Source organism: Falco peregrinus, chromosome 11 (genome assembly GCF_023634155.1).
Source record: "Falco peregrinus isolate bFalPer1 chromosome 11, bFalPer1.pri, whole genome shotgun sequence".
Taxonomy (NCBI): Eukaryota; Metazoa; Chordata; class Aves; order Falconiformes; family Falconidae; genus Falco; species Falco peregrinus.
In genome coordinates, this window is record NC_073731.1 from 13,747,895 (window position 1) to 13,775,288 (window position 27,394).

Consider the following 27,394-nt stretch of genomic DNA (forward strand, 5'->3'; position numbering starts at 1 on the left):
GCTCCTTCACTTACTTTTCGTGTTTGTTCATTATTTGGTTAGCAGTTTTTGTGTTAACTGTAATTGCTTCAGTGTGTTATTTTAATCTTAGGCTTTGTACACTTGTGCCGAGCTTTGTTTCACTCCGTTCTCTCTCTTTCACTGCTCAGTAAGTGCTTCCAAGCACTGTTCAAGTATACCTGACACATGTTCTCTGAACTTAGCATGTCCTTGAACAGCAAGGAGAGGGGGTTACCCTAGTGTTGTCCTGCACAGGGCGTTCTGACTGAGTCACTTCACTTTACAAAAACTTCAGGAAGGGGAAATGAGAAGTTACCCTGGCTCAGGGTATGTCCTGCAGGACAGGTGGTGCTTGGCAATTGTTCCCGTCTTTCAGGAGGGGAGGTGGACAATGCAGAAAGGCATTCTAAAAGTCAATTTAAACATATGGAAGTTATAGTAGTAAATAATAACAATATTAATGTATCTACATAAAATTGTACTACTTTGGAGACTTAGCAGAGAAACTGGTTTTGAACAGTTAACCACAGTTAAATTCCCTTTAAATGCTTATTTTTGGGGGAATGAAGATACAGATGTATCCCAAATCATGCTAAATTATAAGCCTACTTATGTGTATAGCTAAGAAGGACTGGTGCTGTACTGTTATCTGACTTCTCTTTTCTTTCATGCAGAAATTTTATAAAAACTGTGGGAAATATACTGCCCTGTTTCAAATAATACAATATTAGCCATTATATATACCAAAAGATTCAACATAATAACTTCCAAGTAGAATTGCACAGTCAAACCTGTACTACCTAGTATTGAATTATGCATGACATTTTTAACGGAGGAACAAAAACAGTAGCAGAAGGAAGTGCTGCAAATTAGTTGCACTAATTAGTTGCTGGTTATTAGGCACAGGTATACATGCATGCAAATACCAAGATATTCTTGTGGACCTCTGGTGCTGTGCTATACAAATGAAAACTATATGAAAGTAATACCTAATGAGGGAAGATTAAATAAAAGAAAAACTCTGACACAGGGAAGTGCAGAATACATACCAATGTCCTCTACTTTAGAGTGGGAAATAAAGATCTCATATTAAATTGGATGCTGGAAGTACCAGGATGCTGGAAGTACCAACTAGTGTAAATATTTACAGTACAATAATTGCAAGGATTACTCTTGTTTGATAGTCCACGGTGATGATGCCTGTCAATGTCTATTCAGTGAAAACTGGGAGAATGTAACTACAATTATTTAAAGAAGAGCCGCTTCATCTTCGGAGGCAGCTGTGGTCTAGAGTCAGTTCAATGAAATTCCATACTCTGTTGTATATCTCCTGATACATTCCATGTCCTTTTGTATATATTGTTTACACAAAGTCTTTATTGAAACCAAATACTTGGTCTTTGAAAACTGAGACTGACTTAACAGACCTGCTGTGTATTTTTTTGAATATCCAAAAGGTTTCAATAGAAAACTTGGTGAGGGTTCTGTTGTAATACTGATTTTCTTCCCAAACGTGCCAAACCCTGGACTAGGCATTTTTTGAGCCCTTTACTATAGTATTACTGACATAGATCAAGAGGATATTTTCGTTTTTTATATTTGAGCTTAGAAAAAGGTTGTAAAAGATGATTTGAGCTTACTTGACCATTCCTGGTTATTGCAAAATATTTTTTGCTTGCTAGTGCTCTCAAGCCTGGACCAGCACAAACATGGTGATACTGGGATGCTTGATCCGTCCATCCAGTGTGCTTTCCTGTTGGCGCAGAGAAGGCACCCACCCCAGCTGCCCTGTCCCCCTCGCTGCAAAATCAAGCTTGGCTCTTCTCATGTGCAGACTTGACTCTGCAGCAAGGTCCCCACCAGTCCCCTCCACTTAGCTGTGGAGTTCAGCCATTTCTCACCAGCTCCCTCCTTACAGCCTGCAAAATCCAACCATCCCTTGCAACAACTGTAACTTCTGCCCTGCTGAGTGGCCCAAATACCAGCTCATTGGCCTTTCTGACTACCCCTCTACAGATTACCTGTTCCATGGTTACAAACTAGTGTATGTTGCCTGAGGGACTTTTTAGGAGAACAGGAAAACTCAGGAAGTTTATCAGTCCTTCTCTGGAAAACTGAAAACACTTGCTCCCAAGTGTATTTCATTGAAATCAAAAGCACCAAAATAATTCCCTCACATCATTCCTTTCCAATTGCAGAAGCTTCTTTTCTTTTTTCATAGTGTTACAATGCTATGAGTTTTACAGGGTAGACAAATTTACCCAAGACCTGATACTTATTAAAGAAAGAAATGAAAGAACAACTTGAAGGGGGAGCATCTCAGAGAGAAGCAAAAGGGTACAGTTTAATAGCAGAGCAGACTTGAAAATATTTGAGAAGAGAAAAACATTGCCAAAGCCACAATGCTGCTTTCCAGACTGCAAAGGCTGAAAAAAAATTAAGGGAAAAAATATTTTTCAGGGCATAAGACTCTACGTTTAAGGTTATCTTGTCATACTAAGCTCTGTTGCATTGCCAGAATAGTACTAGTATATCACCAGCAGTCCAGTGCAAACTTCATTATTGGTATTTTGATAGCCAAGCTCTACTAGATCTAACTTAATTTCAGACTCTCTAGCATCATCCAATTTATAATATCCAATTAGCAAAGCTATGATGTGTTGTTACCACTGGTAATGCTACTATCAATTTGTTTTGGCATCACTGTATGGAGTTTATTTTTATTTATTTATTTTTACTGCAAGTCGCTGAGTACACTCAATTGGTTGCTATTTTAACAAGATCTCTGGAGAACTCTTCAACGATGATGCATGTTAAGAAAAAAGCCAGAAAGCCATTTACTACCAAGCAGATACCAGATGAGTGGGCAAGAGTCCAGAGTTCAACAAAAAAAAACTTCACCATGGAAAGAGTTTGTTAGCATGTGCTTGTGTCACACTTTGAAAACATAATGAGAACAAGATAAGAGGCAAAGTCGTTATCTCACTGGAGTCAGTGACAAGGTTTCTGCTGACATCAGGGAAGCAATCACTTCATCCCTTGCGTTACTTGATAGGATTCTAGTTTTGTTCTGACATAAACAGTACCTTTGTCAACGTTGGAAAAATTGCAATTACAGTGCGTATTTGCCTAAAACTGCCTCTTGAAATATTTATAAAGTATAACATAACTTGTCTTTTTGTCCCAACTTGTCATCTATTTTTTCAGTGCAAGACATATTCGGATTTGACTGGGAAAGAAATACTGAGAATAGTAGACTGCTTCCATATGCGCTTTCCAAAGACAAGTGCTGCTCAGCGTTTTACATTCCTAAGTATAATCTTCATGTGGTTGTAAATGTTAAATGTAAGTGGTATTTTGAGACATATGATCTTCTCTGTTTCCAGGTGGGCCATGCACAGGTACAGCTCATGCCTCGTTAACTGCACCAACCAAAAGATCTTGTGACTCAGGTATGTGTTTTGTGGGGGTCAAGGGATTAGATTTTGTATGATACGTAGCTGTATGGTTATAGTTTAATAGTCAAGGGTAGTATATCTGGTGAATGTCCGTATATCAGTATATCACTAAATCTGGTGAATGCCAAATGAAAGTATTGTTGTAGTGCTGTCAGAAATGTATATATTTCTGTGTATATATGTGTATACAAATATATACAAAAGGAGTTGTATGGCAACTAGTTCATCTCAGAGTCCTGTTAAACGTAATTCCATAAATATACTATGGTTTCAGTTAAGCTTTGTAAACATCAGGCATACAGGAGCAATTGGTTTGATTTAAGTCTAATGATTGTGAATAGTGTTCTGGAAATCCCCCCTTTAAACGCAAAGTATTGAGCAGAAAGAAACCTGGAGTAAATAGACTTTCCTCAGTTGAAGATGCAGTATAGACAGCTGATGTCTGCATTGAGACTAAATTTTACCTGCTCTGGGTCCTTTCGATGACTTTATTTCTAGATGGAGGGGTACATGGATAATCTCTCACAGAGCCAGCATTAGTAGTGATGTGTTAGGTCATTGCCAGGCTGAAGTTGCTGCTTCTGCAGCAGATCTGTCGCAAAGAATCATGTGAGCAGTCATTCAGGCAGGCAGCCAGGTTACCCACATTGACTTAGAGCTTATTCAGACTTTGGTTTTGCATGGATTAAGGAGAGTTCATACGATCCTTTCCACCAGCACCACTGTGGGAGGCCATAACCTCATGTGGAGTGGCAGTGGCGCAGGCATCTAGGTAGCAGTAATGCTTTAGCAGGCTGTGTTTCCAAAATAACTTTTGCCTATATTTTCATTTTATGTGCCAGTTGAGCTGTATTGAGTGTGCAGAAAGCAAGGGTACTCCTATTTGATTAAGGGCTCTTATTCTTTCAGGAGTTCAAGGTAAATTTACTTTGAAGTCATTCTTTCAAAAAGTGTTTCAAGTTACTGTATGTTTAGCTGAACTGTAGTTATTCTACATATGTGTGTTGTTAGCTTGTAGCAAATGTGTGATGATGCAAGTTGGCTTCGTCTGCACTGAAGGAAGGTTAAAGAGAAGGTACGTTGCCTTGCACTTGGTGCAAGTGCAGACCTCTCAAGTAATGCATGGTAATCTGTGACAATGCTGTGAGTGTTGTTTGCCAAAGAACTCTGTTTGGCACTGGAAGATACAGGATTCAGCTTCTCCAGAGTAGGAAGACTGTGGGTTTTCTTTTCTATGTAGCCATGGAGGTGTGCCTAAACAAGACAGAATATTTGCCACTGTATCCCTAGAAAACTAATCTGCTTTGCTCATGGTATTACTAAATTGTATTTTCATCATACGTTAGCTGTTGTAATGTTTAACTCTGGTTTTCATTGCAGCATTATTTAAAAGTTTTCTGTGGTGCTATAGATACTGAAAACCGAGAGAACTCCTATGAATATTTTAAAAAATGTGCTTGTGATTAGCAAAAAGGCAAGTAAGTCCACTATTTGGGGTGTCAAATGGTAACAGTAAAAGCTCCTTTAGTATAAAGCAGATGAAGCTACTAGACATGTTGAAATATATCCACTAAATGGTTGGCTAACTTTGCTCAGTAGGTTTGTGCTCATGTTTGGTCCCTACATGCTTTATGTCAATCATGTGGTGTGTTTAGCAAGAAAATAAGGAGATCATCTTAATTTGATGTCACAAATCTCATCTTCACTCAACTAAACCTAATGATTTTATATTACCTCGATTTTTCCCAGTCTTTCAAATTTTTTTTTAATGTTATTTGCTCAGTGATCTGCATATTTTGTCCCCAGTAAACCTGTTACTAGGAGTTACAGTTTTCCGCAGAGCTTGACATTTCAGCAAACTTCCATTTTTAAAATAAATTGCCATGTTTTCAAAGTCTGCATTTTGGAATCCAGACAAATATGGGAATTGACAAGAAAACATTGGCTACAAAATATTACTGAGAAATGGTGTGGCATCTTCAGGCATAAGCAGCAGACTATGTGAGTAAATAATTGTTGTGGTTTAACCAGAAATCTAAAGCATAAGCCTATACTAGCTACAGTGAAGAAAAATGAATCTATCCCAGCCAAACCCAGCACATTCTTTCACACTACATTCACTTCAGCTTAGTGTCCTTTCTTAGGAAGCTATTTAAGTGATCAAAGCAATAGTTGTCAATACTATAAATTGTATATAAGCCTCTTTTCTGTAAGTATTCTACATTTCTTCTGCTTTGAAGACCTTTGAAGGAAGAATTTTTGGTGTTGGTGGAATTCATCTGTGTAATTTCCCCCCACACCTTCAAGCATAGTTTTCTCCTGGTGTCTGCCATGTATCAGCACTTGAGACAGAAAATCAGAAATTTGACCTACTTATCTTGTGTGCAGGTTCCTATCAGGAGGATATTACAGAAGACATAAACCTTTCCTATTTTATTAGCATTAATGTAACCATTGAAGAAAGATCAAAACAATAGATCTGCCAAGACACAGGAAAAGTTCTCTTACAAAAAACCCCCCAGTTTTTACCTCATGCCCTTGTCAACTTGTGTGCTGGAGGAGCTTTTCAGATAAAACATTGTATTATGACACCATATAGCAGTTTTTTTCCTCTTCCCATTCACCACAATCATCGCTGTGGTAAAAAGTATTTCTATTCCAAAGTGTGCCCATAGGACAAGGATTATAAAGAAAACAATGAACAAACCCTTGCGATCATTAGTTTGGGTGATGCACCAAAGGTTTTTGAGAGCCAGCAGTCTAAATATTTTGTAGGAAAGAGGATGGGACTGTGTGGCCTACTGTATAGCTTCTTAGGTATTTTGATTTGTTTCTTCATGGTTAGGTAATGTTAGGGTTGATGGCAGATACTACTGTGAGGCTCACTCTAGTCAGCAGGGCATCCAGATCCCGTTTATGTTGGGTGCCTGTGTCATGAAAGTGCAGTACTAAGTGGCATATTACTCTTCTTACTCTGCTGTACAACTTTAATGATGATTTAATATGCAATTCTAAACAGCCAGATTTGAAAATATTTTCATGCAGTTTAAAGAAGCCCAGAAAAAATTGGTGGAACTGTGTGAGTGCGCTCAGTTAACTTTTAATTGTGCAGTAGAGAAAGTAGTAGAAACAGGCAGATAAAATACAGTAATGATGCAATCAATTCATTCATCATATTCGTAAAGTCAGTGAGTTTTTAAGTACTTTATTTCTCAGTAGCAGTTCATCAGATATGTGCATCTTTAATATTTTGTGTAGGTATATGTGCAGATAGCTCACATTTTATGAGGATATCTGTTCTAGATGGGTGTGGTAGTATTTATATTGTACAAGATTACGGTATCTGTCTCATTACTCTTCTGCTTTTTCTGGTTTAAAATTTGAGTGTAGAAGATGCAAGTAACGTTCCACTGCTTGAGCAAAGCGGTTAAGCAGGCGTATGGTCCTTTCTAAGTTTCGGGTTTATTGATGTTCTATGAAGGTGTGTGCTTGATCATAGCAGTGCCAGAAATCTCAATGCGTTGAGGCTGAACCTGTACAGTCACGAGGGCAGCCTTTGGAGAGTTAATAGAAAGGGCAAGTTGTGGAAACAGAAGTACACAAATTTTCAGCCGTGGCCAAAACCAAGAAATCATTTCTTTTGTATGATCATTTTTATTCAGTCTTTGTGTTGAGTAAGGACAAAAAGACCTGGTATACCACTAATTAGATTTTTTTGTTTGTTTGTTTGTTTTTACATTGCTTTGAAGTGTTAAGCTCCTGAGCAAAATACGTACAACAGATTGTTGAATGAGGTTTATAACATTAAAACAACTGAGGTATGTTTTTCATTGGTGTTTCAAGGGATTTTTAAGGTGTTCTTTAGTGTTTGACTTCTGGAGGGCATTGTGTTAGGAATCCAGCCTCCTTGGAGCTCTCTCACCAACAGGAAACAGACTTTGAGCAGCAGAATAAATCACCCAGCCTTGGCAATAACAGTGCCCATTAGAGACACTTTTTTTTTCCCACTTCCCCCCCCCCCCCCCCACACACACACACACACACACACACACCCCGCTCAGTTTCCAGCTGTACTAATAGAACAGTACATCAAGCAAGGCTGTAAATAAAAGTTATAACCTAATAGGTGGGCGGTGAAGTGGAACGGACAGGAGCTGAGGCATGGAGGCCTTATTACTGCTCATCAGCAATTATAAACAGGATAAAGTGCCTGGGATTTGTACTGATGTGGCAAGAGCTAATAGAGGCTGGAAGATGACATCTTACCATGATCAGATGATGTGTGTTGATGGGGTTTTACTATCTCGTCTTATTGCCTATTTCTGTGATGTGTTGTATTATCTGTTCTGTGCTTTCATATCTATCTGGATGGACAGATTGGTTTCCTCTCCTGCTCAAAGGAGCTTGAGTATATCTCTCACTTGCTTTTTTTCCACATATACTTTGCCTTAGTTGCCAGTACTGGTTATCTAAGAGCCTTCTCAAAATATTACGATCATTGTAGGTTAAAATCCTCCTAATGGTAAGGATCATAATAGTCATATCTGTAAACAAATCTAAGGACTTGCTGCAATTGTAGGATTTATTTTCACTATCACCTTGTTCAACTTTGCAAAATCACCCTCATTCATTAAAAATAGTGGATATGGTCACCTGAATGATCTTTTACACTAAATGCATCCCATGCATTTTAGACTAAGTGTGTTATAACCAGTGTGGTTGGTGAATCCAAAGAGATGGGTTTGGGGTCAGTATATCAAAAAGTTTGTTAAAAGTCAGCTACAGCTGTGATGATCCTTGCCTCCGAGTTATAAAAACTTCAGCTGTTCCTAGGAAGGTTTTTAAGAGCTTGTTAGCACACAATAATTGGTAATATTCACAAAAAAAAAGTCTTTCTTGATCTTTTATCTATCACAGTCTAGCACATTTCTGTGCTAGACATCTAAATCATCTCTTTACTAAATGATAAAGTGGAAAGAAAAGCCTTGAAATTTAGCCTGTACTTGCTTTAATCTAAAGAGAAGTTTTGCAAGCATCTTCATAGTTCATACATTAATCACTCATGCTGTTCACTTCTGAAGAGAATTTTCTTCTGAGTAGTGGAAAAAATACAACATCAAGAAATGAAAAGGTGTGCAGCAGCATGACAGCATGTGAAAACAGTGACTCCTATCCTTGTCTATTCAGTACAGCCGAGATAAAATAAATAGATTATTTTTCTATCATCTTATGGTATTAGGACAGGAATACTTAGATCTGCCTGTGTTAAAGTACACTAAACTGAGATGAATGAAAACTCATCCTTTTCATAGTCAGCGTTTCTTTGAAATTAACTTTCACACTGGTTCCCAGGTGTTCTTTTTCCTTTGCATTGTTCATGAAGTGAGGAAGCTGGGTAGTTGAAGTGGCTAAAGGCACAAAAAATGTGATGTGACTGTAGAAGCCCTATTTCACATGCTGTATAGATAAATTAGAAATACTTACAATATTTTGAAGATGTTTATAAAATGTGCTAGTAATTCCTACTTAGGAATAACTCCTTTTCTCTAATCAGTCTGTTGAAGTCATTCATGAAAGGATTGCTGGCATTAAGAAATGAAACAAAATTACTGTTATGGAATAGGATAAATAGACGAATACTATCATTTACATGCTTATTAATGTTTCCCATTTTATAACATTGTATTCCGCGAAACTGTTCTCAGATTAATTCTCTTAAAAGCAAGTAAGGCAGTCATATATGATCTCTGTGTTAGTAGTGCATCCTTTCTAAAGATGACAGGAAGACCTTGTAACAGAGGATTGTGTGGTGTACCAGTGTGTCTCTGTAATTAGCTACCTGTTGTGGTTTAACCCCAGCCGGCAGCTCAGCCCCACGCAGCCACTCGCTCACTCCCCCACCCTGGTGGGATGGGGGAGAGAATCAGAAGGTTAAAAGTAAGAAAACTGGGGGGTTGAGATAACAACAGTTTAATAATTGAAATATTATAATAATAAAAACTTGTAATAAAAAAAGAAAAAAAACCACAACCAAACAGAGAGAGAGTAATAAAACCCAAGACAAACAATTGCTCGCCACCACTCAACCAATGCCCAGCCCATTCCCGAGCAGCCTTCCCCCTGCCAGCTTTCCCCCTAGTTTTGTATGCTGAGTGTGATGCCATACAGTATGGAATATTCCTTTGCCCGGTTGGGGTCAGCTGTCTTGCCTGTGTCCCCTCTCCACTTCTTGTGTCCCCCAGCCTCCTCGCTGGCATGAGATGCTGAAAAGTCCTTCACTTACTGTAAGCACTGCTCAGCAACAACTAAACCGTCAGTGTGTTAACATGATTCTCATCCTAAAGCCAAAATACCAGCTACTAGGAAGAAAATTAACTCTACCCCAGCTGAAAACAGTACAGTACCTCATGCAGAAAGTGGGATTTGACATATGCTAGTGTGAATGGCAGAAATATGTACCAATTTAAGTAGATTTTGGTTATACAGGGGTGCATAGGTTATGAGAAACAAGCTTTTCCTTCCTTGTGGGGAGAAAAAAAAACACCCCAGTACAACAGAATTTAAAAATAGTAATCAAAATGTATATGTGGATGGGGAATAAGGGTCTCCTGGCCTGTATTAACCTCCCAGCAGGTGCTGAGACACACATCTCTGTGTACCTCATAATGCTGCCAGCTATCTGAGATCACTGGCATGTTGTCAATTCATTCAGTGCCAAAATTTTCAAGTCCAACATCCTAATAGAGAACATCCTCCAGGTACTTAAAACGCTGCTACCTTTAGTTATCCTCTTAAATCACCCAAATTCTTCTCTCTTATCCTTTGTGCTGTTCAGATATGCCCTTGAACCTTCCTTTTTCGTTCTTACATCACCAAATAACCTGTCTACGACTGTTTTGATTACTTGTAAGTCCGTTCCTCAGCTTTCACTTGTCTTTATTTATTTTTGCTGCTCTTGATTCAAATTTTTCATCTGTTTTCATTTCCATATCCTGAATCCTATTATGGAAAAGTCCACATTCCAAATAGAACAACTTTGAGGAAATTGTGCTTAAGTGAAGAGGACAGGATGATCTTTTGGAGGAGTTCACATTGAATTGCAAGCCAGTAGGAAAATTATTTTGCATGTTGAATTAAAGGCAGCACCAGATGGTAGGAGAATAGTAAATGCTCTCTCTGGATTAGCTGCGCTGGGAAGAGTATAGCCAGAAGATCAAAGGAAGACATTTTTCCCATCTAGCTGGCACTGGAACAGGTACCAACAGAGGCTGCAAAATCTTAGGCTTTGAAAATTCTTGAACATTTTGAACCAGACCCTGAGCAACATAATCCAGCTCTGATGTCTACTCTGTATCAAGCAGGAGGCTGGACTTAGGTGACCCCCAGAAATCACTTCCAACTTAATTTTTTCAATGACACTAACAGAAAACTAGTATGATCTGGGTGATTAAAGGTATTTAGTCTAACCTCAGTATCGTCCATGGCACTTAATGAGAGCTGGGGCAGGTAGGCTCTAGAAGTACAGGCCAGCGTTTAGTGCCTCAGGCGTTGCAGAGAAGAGCCAGCAGAGGGATTCTTGGAAAGGTGGGAGAGTTGCCAATGCAAAGCGAAGAGCTGCGACAACAGCCCTTGCAGCAGGGTTCTTGGTGGCCATGAGCAGGATAAGCAAAGTGTGCTTCAGTAAAGAAGATACTCTCCAGTTCTGAAAAAATGTGTGCTGCTGTCCTTATCACTTTCTCACCGCTTTTTCTGTATGGTCTGATAGGTGGTTTTCAGTCTAGTCTGGGAATTTCTTGCCAAATACAAAATTGTATGTTTTCTAAGATCATTATCTTTTAAAATTGAGATATGACATCTTTGTATTGAAGTCTTAGGGAATTACGACAAAGGATTTATCTTCAAATTGTTGAAACAGAGGAGTAAATATTTTATTCTTTATCTGTATTTTGATTAAAATGAAACAACTTTACCTTTAATTTTTTTTTTTTTAGTGGTTTCATGCCACGTTTAGTTTTCAGAACTATCAGGATCTCTGTGATCAGTTAACTGAGCTTTGACAGTAGGTACCTAGTTACTGTTAGAGAATATACATCTATTAAGCTTACTTGGCAGTATGCTCCCAGCAGCTCTGAATTCCTTGTTTTCATTACTGGCATTTGCCCACAGACTGCTGGAAAGCCATTCCCAAGTAACAAGATTGCAGCTCATTGCAGCTTTAATAAACCACATCTCTATTAATTTCAAGGGCAAGGAAATCAGGGTTACGCATCTTACATTTCCCACCTACAACCCCTTCTTCCTAAAATGTAATAAAACTATATATTGGAACAGGATTGGGAAAGTTCAGGATTTGCTTTAATCTTGATTGGGCTTGCCCAATGGCAAGACAATATGGAGAATGCCATAAAGAACAGCTGAGATCATTAACTTCAGATCTGTGAGGAACTCTGCCTCCTGGCAGCCGAAGAATTGAATTGGTTTTAGCTCAGTGTGTTGCAGTCAGCACCTTGATCTGATCTGTACAGATCAGACAACTTTCTTACCAATGTGTTTCAGCCAATGATGCACAGCCTCTTATAGTTTTAAATTTGTTAACTTCATTGCACTGAAGGTTTTTTTAACAAGTTCGGCATTAAATAACTGGCCTGAAATACATTTCAAAACACATAGCCACTTAATTTGCTTTTTTTTTTTTTTTTTTAATTAAAACACATGTAATGTGCAGGGACCTAATGCATGATCCTGTTGCTGCTGTACTTTTTGATGTGAGGTTTCATCTGACTCTTGGTGAAGGCCTCTATTCTGACTAATAAGTTCCGACAGCATCAGACAGCTTTTAAGTACAAGTTTTCACTATTTTCCATTTAGCTATTAATTTTCATAAGGGCCTTAAAAATATATGGCAGTAATTTTAGAGTCTCTTGGAAGTATGCTGAAGTCTGCTGAGCATACGCAGGGGGAAGTGTATCATCTTACAAAGTGAGGGGTTTCATTTGTATGTTCACTAACTTGTCTTGCAAACAAGTTACCTCTTTTTCCAAGTTATTTTCCGTAACATAAACTACAGGGAATAACTAATAAGACCAACATCTTGGAGCAAGGAGGGTTGAAAAAGAGCTGGATATAAGATACGAGACAGTGCATGTACTGTTGCATCCTCTGAGTTTCATTGATCTGTTCTAGCTCTCCCTCTGTGTAAATCTGGTCTTTGGTTCAGGTTCATGTCGATGCTTCCCAGATATCTCCGTTCAAAGCAGTAGGAGCTGCCCAGTAAACCAGCCTGACTTCTGATGTACTGTAGGCAGCAATCAGGTGTACAGAAACTGTCTTCTATGCCAGGGCTGGTTGATCTTTCCCCACAAAAATTGCTAGAAAAGGTAACACAATCAAAATGCAAACTGAATTTTAAGCTTTCTTTAAAATAACTGAATCACAACCAAGTATATTTTGAAGATGGATTAGCTGTACATTTTAGAACCTACTCTTAATGCATTCAGTAAAATTTTTATCAAAATACCAGAGTTCTTAGGTTTTTTCCTTAAAATCAATCACTCATAGTCCTTGGAATTACAGTCTCTTATTGCAAGATTTCTGTTGCTAATGGCATCACTGAGGTTCTGCAGTTAATGACAAGTAAGTTTTTTGAAAGATAAATACTGGAAAAAAAATTTTTTTCACTGCTAGCAGGCAAGAGTTCTTTACAATTCCTCTTCTGAATCTGTGTCTTAGCCTTGGAAAACCCTCATTACAGCAGTGGGGGGGAAGGATGTACTAGAAGAAACTTGGTATGTGAATGAAAAATAACAGAGCAAGTAGTTTCTGTATAGAAGTGGTTTTAGGCTATTAGTTTGAAGAATTACTTTCCTGAATACTGTATACCATCTGATCGATGAGAACATAGCTGGAGTATACTACTAGGATTTTGAAGCAGAGCAACACTGCTTATTTATGCACTCTTGAGCTGACTAGCGCATATGCAATATTTATGGCATTATCTACTCTTGTTAATCCAATATTAGAGAATTTCACAAAGCATAAGAGGGCTGTCATTAAAGTCAGCAAAAACAAAACTACGATACTGCTGAATGCTTTAGAATTTTCCATTTTATCAGAACCAGTGTAAGCTTATTTTTAATGTTTGTACATACATATTCATATATGTAAATATATGTAGTTGAATAGTAACAAGCGGTCTTCAGGTGCTGTGGAATGGCCAGGATGTCCATGATTTGCCCTCATAACTTTTTCATCACGTATATTTCCATGTTACAGCTTTTTTCGTCCTCCTTGTGTTTCTTTTCTTCCATTTAGCTATCTGTATTTGTGCGTTGTTCCTTCACTTATTAATCTTGTTCTGATTATTCAGGCCATTTAGGATATCGTTTGTTCTCTGGGTTTCACTGTCACCAGAATCTGCCTTTATCCCTCTCCCAACCCTAACCACATGCTGCGAAAATACATGATTTAATAATGAGAAAACAAGTTCAAATTGACACCTGTAAAATATCTTTTTGAAAACTAGTGATTTTAGTGCTGTAGTCTCTTTTTGTCTCCTGGCCCTTTCAAGGTTCATTCTTTATAATAGCCTGAATATATGAAGGGCTCGAGATGCTGTTTGTCAGCTATTTAAAAAAACCCAACCATTCAAACCAGCTTCCTTTAATATCCTTAGAATAGAACAGAATCAGGCTTCTATAGTGCATAAATTGCCCCCAGTAATCAAGACAACGGGAGTTCAGTCTTGTGCCTGCAGACACTTGCAGTTGCTACCTGTGTATGATTTTGCTGTCAGCTGCTGGTTTTAAACGTGTTCTTCGGCTGTTTACCCTTGCAGCAAGAGATGGACAGCAAGCACCAGGCCAAGTGCTCCACAGGGTGGTCCAGCCTCTTCTCTCTTCACAAACTCATCTGTTGTTGTGGGCTCCGGGGGTTTACAGACTTGGCCCATTGGTGTAATTCAGGAAAGGAACCCCATTCGCCTAGTTTTCTTAAATAGACAAGGTTCTTCTTTCAGTCAGCAGCAATAGGAGTGGCCAGTGCCCCAGGAAGTGTTTCAACTAATTGAAGTGCCCTAAGTTAATCCATCAAAGGAACCGTACAGTACAGGTGCCTGAATACATTTAAATATGTACTTGTTTACATCAATTTGGTATATAAATAAAAATGTTTGAGAAACAAATGAACATTTTTATTAACTCAAAGACTTGCTGATATCAGAAAATATAGGGGGGAGTAATTAAAGAATTTTAACTATAAAACATATGTAGTATAGGAGCCTAAATATGAGATGAAAACCAATTAGCTTTTCACTTAATTTAGCAATTGTAAAATGTATTGACAAGAAAGGATCATAGGCATTCTCACACTTCTCACACTTAGCTAAAATGCATGCAGTAGCCTATATAGTTCCCTGTTTGTTGTACAATTTTCAATGTATGTTTCATTCATCTGTGTTCCTGGCACTAGATTCATCCCTTTGTTTCATTAGAGCTGGTAGTTAAGAGCCTCATTAAGTTACACTGCAGTACAGTATACTTCCTGATGGATGGTAACACCAACAGTACAGGTTCAGGGGAAAACAAAAATTATGAGTGGTAGGAAGGAGTTAGTGTATAAATTTTTTTATTATTATTTTTTATTTTCCCACCCATAAATCTCAGCATTACAGAGTGGCTGAGGGTGGAAGGGACCTCTGGAGACCGTCTGGTCCAACCTGCTAGCCCAGAGCAGGGTCACCTAGAGGAGCAGGCTGGGGGCCATGTCCAGTCAGGTTTTCAGCACCCCTGAGGATGGAGCCTCCACAAACTGCCCTGGGCAACCTGTGACAGTGTCAGGTCTCCCCAACAGTAAAAGAAGTGTTTTCTTATGTGTAAGTGGAATGTTACTAAAGTTATATGTTTATGTGTGGTTATGCTCCCGCATTTTTATGTTTTTCTGAAATAACATGCTAGCAGTAATATATGCATTAATACTTACTCACACACACATGCATACATATATATGTATATAGATATTTTAAAAATTTTAACTAGAGAGTGTTAAGTTTTGAAGTTTGGTGGTAAGAAACACAAATGAGGTGGATGAACATAAACCACTGGAGATGGAGGGCAGCTGCTGGCTTTCCTAAGGAAATAAAGCCCCCATAGTTTGTCCTGCAATAATTTATGAGTCTCTTGGATTATTTTAATTAAATTTCAAAAAGGTATCATGGTTTTGAACACACTAATCTCACACAAAGGTTTTATGAAAACGGGCGGGTGAATACTTGGAGGGGGTCGGTGTGTGCCACAGTGCAGATCAGTGTCCCAGTTTGAAGTGACCTGCAGCTGTGGCTGGCAGCCCCTATGCCTCAGGTTGCTCTGGGAGGTGACTGGTGGCCGGGGGACCCACCTTGCCCTGTCAGTGTTTCGGGTTGTCCGGATTCGAGTCAGCTGGAGCCCCTAGGCTGGTGAGCCCCTGGGCTCAGCCACAGTCCTGTGCTGTTATGCAGTGTATTTGCTTAAGTATAGCACTGGACTTGTGTGCTCTAAGACATGCTGTCAGTTAGCTGGGTACACAAGTTTTGTGATGCTCTGGAGTGTTCATCTTTGTGTTTTACAAATGCCTGTTATTGCTGTGCTAGCAAAGGGCTTGGTACTACACGAGTCTGATGTTCCTTTGCTTTCCTCACAACGCATGCATCATGTGCCAACTCTCATTTGGGGAAATTAAGCTATGCTATTATTGAGCTCAAAAATTCCGCTTACACTCAAAGCAATATGAACGCTAAATTTCATTTCTTTAGGGATTCTTTTAGTGTTCATTAAAAATAAAAGAAGCCCAACACTTTAAGTCACTGTAGTGCAAGCCTTTTCCTTAATCTCTATTGCAAAGCAGGAAGGTGAATTTTTGGCAGATTTTGAAGCACATCAGTAATGTCTTGCATTTGGAATGTCTTGCAGCAACGCCTTCAATTAAGTATCTAAAGAGGCTAAGAGTTGTGGGGTTTTTTGGGTTTTTGTTTTTTTGGGTTTTTTTGTTGGTTAGTTGTTTTTACTCATTAGAGTTGGAAACAACTACTATTGAATGGTTTTGGTAATTGATGAGAAATAATAACTTCCGTAATGCTTATTTGTAGTCTCCAGAATTATAGCACAGGGAGCCTCCTGAGACAAAGCAGCGTCTGACGGGACTTGAGTTCTGTAGGAACTATTCCTGTGTGGTCTCCCTACTCCACATGGTATAGGGACTATGAGTGTTAGTGCAGTTACTTTTAAACTCTGTGGAGGGGAAAAAATAAATTAGTGAAATGGTGATGCTAAAGGCACTGCGATGATCCTAGAAAAGAGATTGCATGTTAATTGTTACAGAAGGGTTTATGCAAGAATTTGAGACATCTATCTGTAGCGTTTTAAGAAAAATTGAGGTGAATTCACAAAAGAAATTAATTTCTTATGAGCATGAGTGCTTCCAAAAGAGATGTGTGCTTAGGTTTCTGATGCAGCTTTGAGATGCAGTCAGGATTGTGTGAGAGGGCAAGATGTTTGTCTCAGTGTACATATCAGTTTCAAAATAACTGTTTCCACAGCATTACACAGCAACAGGGAGGAACTGAGGTGGTCACAATTGTCAAACTTGGCTCATAAGATGTTAATCTTGACTTTCTGTCTCTTCATTAATAGTCAACAAGCAGATGGGTTTTGGAACAGCTACGTTAATTTTAGGTTCATTTGAAGTAGAGGAGACAATTTTAAATGATGACTTTGGTAAATGTGATATGAAAGATTTGTAACAAGGCAGTTTCCTGTAGATGAAATTTCTAATGCATAGTCAACATGGAGGGAATTAGGTAATGCCTCAGCTAAAAATGGAATAATGAAGGGAATAAAAAAGATCAACTAGAAACTGGCAACAAGATATTGCTCAAACTTCAGTTCATCCCTGTTATGTAGTTATTGTCTGTGACTGAGCAAGTTTCTTCATGGACAGAGGTTTTAACAGCTTAAGCTTCTCTTAAAATAGTTTCAGAGGAGATGGCAGTGATGTTTGAGGGTTCATTAATTATTGCTCTTACTGGTGTTTTCACAGGCAGCTGAGATCATAAATGTCAGCCTGCCAGCGTGAGGGGCTCTTTATGAAATGAAAAAAAAACCCAACCCTGAGAGCCTCAAGAGCTGTCACCAAACCAGAGATTAAACAGATTCCTCTCAATCTTGAAGCAAGTGGCAGTAGAGGAGAGCTCCTCTTTCTCTTACTACTCTCCCATCTCTTCCTTCGTTCTTCCTTCCCTGTTAAATTTTCTCAGCCCATGTCTCTGCAGGGCTTAGAGTGTCCCACCCCCTCCCCAAAATACCGCAGAAGAGCCATCATGATTGTTAGTGAAGCCATGTACATGCAGCCTGCAAACTCCTCCATGGCAGGAGAGTTAAGAGTGGGATTCAGCTCTGACATCATTTATTTGGCAAATTTTGAGGGGAGAGCATGAGTAATGAAGACGAGAACAGTGACAGTGAGGAACAAATGTGAGTTTCTGTCTGAGACAACAGAATTTTTAAGAACACTACTCTGCTTGTTGTTTCCAGACAAGCCTCCAGTTTGTGTCTTGCTCAGCTGAATTGCTTCTATTTCAAATGGGAGTTTGACAGAGTCACCACAATTAGAAGAATCTATCATCAGATATAGAAGTATCCTTCTTTCATAACTCCAGAATAAAACTGCAGTGGGATTGTGGCAGTTGCAGTTACTCTGCTGAGCAATTTCTTTGTGAAATTTTGGGGATATCTCATCTCTATTGTTGGGTGTTTTTTTTCATTTCTACAGAAAGGTTTTATGATTTTTGACATCTGCAAGCACAAGGAAAGCATTCTTTCTTCTTCCTTTTTTCTTTCCTCAGACTGGGTATTTGTTGGTTTAGGTGTACTGCTAATATGCAAGTTGACTGTGGAAAATGTTTTTTAAAGACAGAGCAAGAAGTAATTCTTGTTGCACGAATCATCCTTCTAAGGAAAGCCACTGTCAGTTACTGAAACAATCCTCTTCTCTGTAGCCATTTTTGATTGTTTAATAGTTGACACTGAGAATTGCTCATGTGTCTAGTTGCAGCACTTCATCCTGTTCCTAGGGTGTTGAGGGTTTTTTTCTGCAATCCAGGTAGTAAAGCTATGCATGACAATTTCCTTTTGCTATCAGATCTCTGTTTTAATGTTGCAAGATTCCAGGTGCTGGAAGACTTACTTTGCGTTCTGTATCGCTTGTGTCAGTATTGCGGAAGGCAACGCGATCTGGAAGACATGCATTGCAGGACTGAATCTGAAAGTTCTCAGTTCTGATCTATGCTTTCTCCCCCCTCTTTGTACTTGCCCACGAGAAGATGTAAGCATGTGTACTGTTGGTCTGGTTTGTAATGCATATTAGCTTGGGTTTGCGTGTTCAAGGTGCTGTGCGGCCAGGCATCAGATAGCTGGTATTGTCCCCGAGGGGCTTCTTACCTCGGTGTTAACATTGTTTAAATTACGGCAAAAAGATACGCATGTTAAAAAATGAGATACCTAAATTTTAATTTCTATCATATTAACCAACTTATGTTAATATTCAATTAGTCATTACCAATTAACAGGAAATGTAAAATTAAATATTTTAATTATAGGACTACTAGCCTGACTGAGGGTAGCTATTTTTCTCATTAAAGCACATGGCTTCATTAACTGATTAGACACTGGGTGACTCATACACATGAATCCCTTATTCGGACTTTATTATAAGCAGACCACTATGGTTTCCATTGACTTAATTCAGAATGCCAGATTTGCTTCTGACAACTACCAGAATGGCGTATGTTTCCAGAAGGAAAGATGTGTGGGAGATAGCTATTTCAACACAGCACTGCGTCTGTCTCTGAGTAATGAATAAACTACAAACCATGTCGTTCCCCACCTTTGGCAGCAAGGTGGGCTGGCATAGGTTTTTGCTGGGTTACAGTACACAAGCTGCCTGTTGAAGGTGCACCCTACCACATTCAAGGCTAGCCTGCTCTTCAGGCACTCTGAAAACCAGTCTGGGGGATAGGACCATAAGATAGCCCTTGTTGCATGAGTTGGGATCTCGGTTCAGAGAGTTGGGCAGTTTTTTCAGAGGATCTTTCTCTTGGATCATCTTCTGCAGAGATTTAATTTAAGACAGGACTAGTTGCTCTATAACTGTAATAATTCATTATGTACTACTTACTTTTCCTTGTCAAGGCTCCTGCACAGCCAGGTGTGTAGAGGTGGAGTATGTTACCTACCAAATGTTTAGGCCTAATAGATGTATTTTGTAAGGTGAAAGGCACACATCAGATAAAATTATTGTAGCTTAATAAAAACATCACCCATATACTCTGCAGAAAACAGTTCACTTCTCTGTGAAATGTGAGATTCCAAGACTTTGTTCTCACTGTAAAGTGAGGAGGGCATTTTCAGCATATCTTAAGAGCACTATGACAGAATAAAGTAGACCCAAGTAAGGCAAGTTGTGTGTTTGTAATGGCTGTAGTAGTGGGAGTTCAACAACTGGAAAAACACTGTGAGACAAGGTCTGAAACACAGGTAAGAAAAGTGGGTTAGTTTATACTGTGTATGAGGAACTGGGGAAAGCTAATAGTGTCCCCTGGAGGGAGAGGCTAGCAGGTATTCCTGGTCTGACTTCATTAGCTGTTTGCTCAAGGAAAGTCATGGTGTTGATAAGCAGTGGATCAGATAAGATCATATAACTAATAAGGAGATGGGCAATGTTCTAACCACAGCAGTTATCTTTTCCTGGCTAACTCAGGACAACTAACATAGACTTGTTTTCCATAAGCACAGGACACCACACAATGAAAACTTAAAATAAAGGTAAAAACACAATCAATAGTCTACAGCCTTGCCAAAAGGATATAGTTCTCTTGGTACTTGCTGGATTGATGTCCTTTCAAAGTGGATTTAACTGAACTAATGCTTTTATTTTTCCTTGATCACCATTTTGCACTGGAACTGGCTGATTGCAGTAATGGCTTTCAGCAGTTCCCTTGCAACAGTACTACAAACAGTTTAATTTGTAGTACGGTTTGGGTAAAATTTATTTGCAGCTTCTATTAAAAAGAAATGGAGAACTGATTCTGCTATGCCCAGGTTTAGGAAGAGAAAATGTTTTTGCTAGCCTGACCTGACTTAGATTGCAGAGTGGCAGATCTGCTGAAATCCATTGCCTCTGACGTGCTGCAAAAATAAGGTTTGGGCGTCCCACGTTCCAGTCAGTAATGTAATGTGCATTTCATGAGCTACTCTTGAGCCCTGTCCATTATACTGTCCATTGTAAAAGGAAAAGAAAAAAAGGAAGCAGGGAAGGTACTATACTACGTGAAGTAACATTATCCCGAACATATCCTGAACTTCTTAAGGCTTTCCACATGCTATTTTCTTATAAGTTGAAATTTATTAAGTTATTAATGCAGGTAGTATTCTGACTAATTCTTTAAAAATGGCTGAGCACTTTGAATTTATAGCCTGCATGTACAAGTTGGGCTTATTTTGTTTAGGGTTTGTATTGGTGTATACTAATTTGATTTAAATCATGATCCATGTGGAAAGAGAGGGAAGCACAGTATGGTGCTTTCGTGTATTGCCTTCAGTCATAAGAGATATAATTTACATGCTGTGCCTTAAAAATCTCCCTCCTGCCCAGGGAGGAAATAGTTTGAACCTGCTTTCAGCTGCTTTTCATCAGCAGCCTACTTGTGCAGGGAGAACAAAGAAGGTGCACAGGAGAAACTAAATGAGATGACAGATGAAGTCTGTAATTGTTAGGGTGGTGCGTGCTCTACATGTATCTCTATATGACCCAGCCATGGCTGGAAGGAAGCTAATCACTTCATTTTACATTCAGTAATTGCCAGCAGGAGGGGTTCTTCTAGGGAACAATGGTAATTTGTCCTTTACTTGATGCTCATTTTGATTGTTAAGAAAATGTGTATATGCAATAGAACGGGGAGTATCATGCTGCTTGGTGGTGACCCCAGCTGAAAGCAATATACCTTCAGTCTGCCCAAACGGATGCCTCACCAAGGAAGTTCTAATATGTTTCCTAAAATATTTGTTGTGAATACAACAGATTCACAGTCGGAGAGTGAGGCTTCTCCTGTGAAACGGCCACGGCTACTGGATGACAGTAATGACAGGCCTGAAGAAACCAGTCGATCCAAACAGAAGAGTAGACGCCGATGCTTCCAGTGCCAAACAAAACTGGAGCTAGTACAGCAGGAACTGGGATCATGTCGCTGTGGTGAGTACTGAGTAGTGTCCTAATGCAGCCGTGCTCGGTTCCCTAACAGACAGAGGTGGAAATACAGAGAACACTTGAGGTTTTTTGTCTTTCAAAAATACTTTTAAACAGAAGCTATAGCTTCCACCGGTAGCAAAAAGTTATAATTAGTTCCTGTCTAATTTCCCCTTTAAAATGTTGGCCTTGATGTACTGCCTTGTCTCAAGAGATCTCAGATGTTAATGAATTTAGCTTCAGAAGTCCCTGTAAGGCGGGAGAGCATCATACCCACTTGACAGGAGGAGAAACACAAAGCACATCAGCAAATATGCAAAGATGACAGGGTTTTTACAGAGCTTAAAGGAACATAGGTTAGCATCTACATTCTGATTTTATAATTCTATTATTATTAAAAAGGTAAAACCCAAAAAAACCTCTAATTTGAAAATGTTTTCATTCTTACAGTTAGCTGTTGAGGGGAAGACTTCTTGTTCACCATAAACTTAAAATCATCCAACCTGGCTTTTCCAGAGTTGATGACACTGTTCAACTGATTGAGCTGAGGATGATAATATCATGCAGGCAGCTAATTTGGGGTTTCATATTACATGCAAATAATCTTTCTGAAACAATAATTAATAGGACTAGATTCCAGAGGAGATGCTTTTTCATCGTTCATCACTGGTTCAAATGTGCTCATCAGACCCAGTGATAACGCACATGGTAGTTTTACCTGCTGATTATTTTTTCATATAAGCATGTGTTGAAACCTTACACTTGTGCTCTCTGACCATGCTTGTATTGATATGTTTGCAGAAGTTTGTTCAGTTACTTCATTGTGTCTCAGCAGGGGCATAATTTCCAAAAGATTTGCATAGATGATAGGTGCAATTCACATTGCACCTGTGAAACGTAGAATATTCTACTAAAATGTTTTCTGGATAGAAGGCACACCCTTGTGAGCAGCAGTGGGGAGAGGAAGGGTTGGCTAAGCTGGTTAGAAAGACCCAGTGAGTGAATTCTATACCAAATACCAAATATCAAGCGAAGAGAAGCAATAGAAAGTTGCAAAGATTCCATGTTATACTTGGGTTTTTTTCTTCATCACCTGTCTGTCTTCAGCCTTTAGAGATCAATGTTGTGTTGGGCTCTTTTGAATGTGAGGCAGGCTTTGTTTCAGATACCGGAGCCCTGCCATAGAACTAACATACGTTATCTGTGAAGCCACCAAACATGAAATCAAAAGCTGTAATGTTAAAAATTCTTGTTACGGAAATCACATGTCTGGATACTTTGAAGTATCCAGTAACATTATTATCAAACTGAAGGAATTCAGCGCTATCAATGACACAGTTTGGTATGGCTCTTTCTGCTCAGCATGGTAGAATCAGGAGTTTCTGCTTTTAGTCTGCTGCTGTCACATATCAAATGACTGAGGCTGCTCACAGGTACCTGACTGAAATAGAAGAATCCTCCCTAATATTGGAAGCAAGAGTTTTATAATCTTGGGGAGAATTGGAGAAAAGATGCCTTAGCAATTTGTTACATCATTAATCTTTGCTACATTCTGCAAAGTTAGAGCTATGTAAGAGCAATAAAATTTTATTAGCAACTTTTTAAAGTCCTTCCATTGATAATTAACGTTTTTTAAATTATAAAATAAGACCTGCCCTCCCCCCCTCCTTTTTTTTTAAAAAAAATGAATGGCAACTATATCTAGTTGGTTCCTCTCAAGTTTTCACGAGGTAATTCCACAATTCAACACTGTTGCAATATAAATGTTGTAGGAATTATTCTTTAAATTATTTCTACTGGATATATACAGCTTTATGGAAATAGCCCTGTTAAAGTTCATAAAATTTGTTAATAAAAGATCAATATGAAACCAAAAAAAAATCGGAGTTCCTCAGCAATAAGTGAGGAAATGAAAATTTGCACTCCTACAGTGCGTAGTACATACTATATAGTTTAAAGTATGTGTAATAAACATTTCTGTTCCATGCACTTAATGACAGAAATTAGAGGCAGGAGTCTATTTCCATGTTCACAACAGGGCTGAAAAGACTGGAGATCTTTGGTTTATCAGTGCAGCTGTAATTTTTCATTAATGCTGTATTCAGTGTGTATGTGTTATCTGTAACAAAATGTTCTCATGTGATGTCAAAGTAGGCATACCCTGCACTACTTACTTTTAATAATAATATTAATAAAAGCAACCAAAACCGTACCACTGAGCAACACAGGTGATCTTGGCTTCACATCACCTGAACTGCTTTACCAGTGCTCATCAGCATGTAGCCTTTGTCATTTTAAAGCAGCTGCCTTTGCAACCATTCTCACTAACCTTGCCCTGCTATCTGTAACTGGGTTGCTTTAGGTCATGAATGACAAGCCAGATCACAAACCCTGGTGAGAGGGTGATGGGAAATGGGACAGAATAAATAAAATCTTTTTCATTTAGAAGTTTTCTAAATCCATATGTGATCAGGTTATCCTTTTTGTCATAATGTGAAGCACAATGAACTGGTGTAAAATAGGCATGTATATTCTTCAAAAGTAATGGTCAAGGTAGAACATTGTTTGATCTGGACTTTGGACCACTGCTATTAAATTCTTGGCGTCTTATTCCTTAACTGAAACAGTGGGGAAAAAAACCCGAGATGGAAAACCCCTCAACTTTAAACATTAAAAGAAATTCTGATAGTCAGAATCAACAAAAGGGCAGTCACAATCTTTAGAAGGACAAATGTATGTGTTTGCTTGGATGTAAGGAAAGAGGATTAACCACATAAATACCATGTTGTTCCAAAGCTGTGTTTGAAACACTGTTATTAAAATCCAAATTAACTCCACAGAGCAGCCATTTTATTGTTTGCTGTTACACGTGATCTTGTCTTAAAGTTCAAAGTACTGGAAATTATCTCCTTTTTTGGTGATGTGTCCTGGTGACTCTTCCAGTGAGATTTTTAGTGAGACATAGTGGAAAGAAAAATCTATACATACTGGACAATGTTTTAATATAGACATACCTGCAAATATTAATCCAGCATAACTGGGACTTGTGCGGCAGGGAACAACCTTTTTTAAAAGGGGACAGAGAGAGTGGGCTGCTGCTTTACACCAGATTCAGAGATCTTTGGGAGGTAATGCATTGGCTCTACTGTCTCTATAAGACCTGTGCAGAGGGAGGGGATGCGGCTGAGCTCGTTCCCTTGACACTGCATGGAACTGGAGACATATTTGACAGTGCTGCAGGGCTTTGCCATGACAAAAAACAATTCACTACTGAGAAGGGAGTTCCAGCAAGTTCTTCAAATTCAAACACAACATTTTTCAGATGTAGAAAGATCTGTTTATTTTCATACATGCATACTCTCAAGACCTTTTTTCATTCTGCTTCCCCTCTGTACAAGTTTTTAACTGCTGACAAGAAATTCACATCTCATAAATAATGCTTAAGAGCCATTGCTATATAAATTGAATGTGTTATGAATTGTGATGGGCCTTTTTGTAGTGTTCTGTGCCTGGAGCAGGAAGAACAGAGGATGTCATTTTCATTAATTTCTAATGAGGTGCCAATTAAAGCCAAGGAAGGAACTCAGAAGAGTCACAGAGCTCCCCTGAATCCTGTACCCTGGGGCTGTCAAACGAGCGTGCTGCCAAGCCTCCTCTGAAAGTTCCAGTAAATTACAAACTCATCCAGAGCGCACACAGACAAATTCAGCTTCCCTTTGATCTTCAAAAGAGCAATTTGTAAAACGAGTTCTGAGCCTTTTCACATGGTGAACTGGGAGAAGTGATAGGAATTGTTAATTGCTGATGCACTTTGCAAGCTTCAGCGAGAGAGAAATTTTAAAACGAATTCTCATTTTGTGCCTCTCTGATTGGATAACCTTTAAGTCAACACTACTAGAACAAAACTACCTTCCTGTGAAACACTTCTAGGTGACAGTTACACTAGGCATGTTTTCCAGACAGCAGTGTTCTCTAGTTTTGGGTGGGCTTTCAATAGCTTAGTGTCTTATGATGGATAATAATTGTATTGAAATATTGTATTTATTTAATATTAGATTTAACAGGTAATTATACTGTCAAGGAGTTACAGGAATCATATTCTTCAAGTTACATTCTATTACAGCATTTCTGCTGGGAGTGTAAGAGGTCTGAAGTCAATCACCTATGATCCTTGATCTGAAAATTGTCGATTCAGTGATGTTATAAGCAGGCATTTATGACAGACTGGCTTTAAAGCTAGGGGCAGCGAAGTTGTGAGTGAAAGTAGCTAGAGAACACAGACTTCTGGAAATGTATTTTAGAAAAAGGCAGATTGATTATTTGCAAATTACACTATAAATTTATGGGCCTTGTCTTAGTTGCTTGACTAGATTTATGTTGCTACTAAATAGCGGTGTACATTTTTAAAAGATCTGAGTTGTAAGCTTCTAAGCCATAGAAATTATTTGCACAGAAAGCACAGCTTAGTTTTATGGCAGAGGCTTAGAAGTATTTTACAGCAAAAAGTAGTTCTGGTATCACTTACTGTGTAAAGCCAACATGCAGAAGTCTGCAGTGGTCTTTAATATTGTTGGAATCGCTTAAGATGTATGAGGATAGTCTAGATGGTATTTCACATCTGTCATGTTAGATCCAGCCCTAGTCAGCAATTAAAGAAAAATTACTGCAGCATGCCAGCCCTTCAGCAGGTTTTGTGCAGAATGGTTTGCAATTTCTAGGCCACGTCCTAATGGACACGTCTGTAGCTCAGGCTCCAGCTGTCCAGAACTCTTGGCAATCAGTGGGGTGGCCCTGGAGAGTAAGCCTAGCTTTAGCTCCCAGTAGCAGTGCCTTACAGAGATGTTGCTGACTTGTGTGCTTCTCAGATAGGAATCTCAGGGGTTTTGTGTTCTTTGGCCAGAGTAGGTGCTTAATAGCACGGGAGGATGTTGAAACCTCCCAGTTTGATCAGACTTAAAAACATCTGCTCAGTTGTGGTGCAATCTGATCCAACAGTTGTTAGCAGTATTTCTTGTCTGTGTGGATGGGAAAGATTTTCTTGAAGTGTTACTGGCTTAGGTTGTGTTTTGACAAGGTATAATTTCCCAGAATGGAGAGAGACTTGAACAGTTGCATACTCACCGCTGCTCAGGGTGCAGACACGGCAGTAACTACTAACCTCGGACACGGGTGAAGGCAAAACACGTGGCTTTGCAATTTTTATTTCTGAGATGTTGGCAAATATTAACGTTTGTTCGTTTCTTGATTTGAAGGGATGCATGTTCACAAGTGGCCTCTACAGCAGCAAGACTCTTGAGTCAGGAAATGCGAGTTTAACTTTGCCGGTTAGCCAGAGCGCTGCCGCGCTGTGCTGAACGCGTGCCATGAGGGTGTAGCACGTTGTTGGGGCACACCATGGACTGCTTCTTTATCAGGGCATAACTTTCCTTCCTAATTAGTTAGGAGCTTTATGTGGCTATAACTTTGTCCACATAGCTCACTGTCCACTGCTTATTGTAATTGAGATCTAACTACTGAAGCACGTCTCTAGAAAAAGGACACAGGTTTTAGCCTTTGCAGTATACAGTGTGCTGGGCATCTCAGAGATGGCGCTGAATGTGACTTTAATGCAAACTGGATAGATGCCATGTTAAATTTTTATTAGAAGTTGGTGAAATACCTCATCA

The 27,394-nt window shown here is 39.0% G+C and overlaps 1 protein-coding gene across 3 annotated transcripts in view; it reads left to right on the forward strand.

Moving 5' to 3' along the window:
* ZFAND3 (zinc finger AN1-type containing 3) overlaps positions 1 to 27,394 on the forward strand; it is a 145,699-nt gene that overhangs the window by 101,648 nt on the left and 16,657 nt on the right. For all 3 annotated transcript variants that reach the window (XM_055816092.1, XM_055816093.1, XM_055816094.1), the window contains 2 exons: positions 3,387 to 3,452; positions 21,564 to 21,734. In XM_055816092.1, coding sequence (XP_055672067.1) covers positions 3,387 to 3,452; positions 21,564 to 21,734 — 237 coding nt within the window. The remainder of the gene's footprint in view (positions 1 to 3,386; positions 3,453 to 21,563; positions 21,735 to 27,394) is intronic.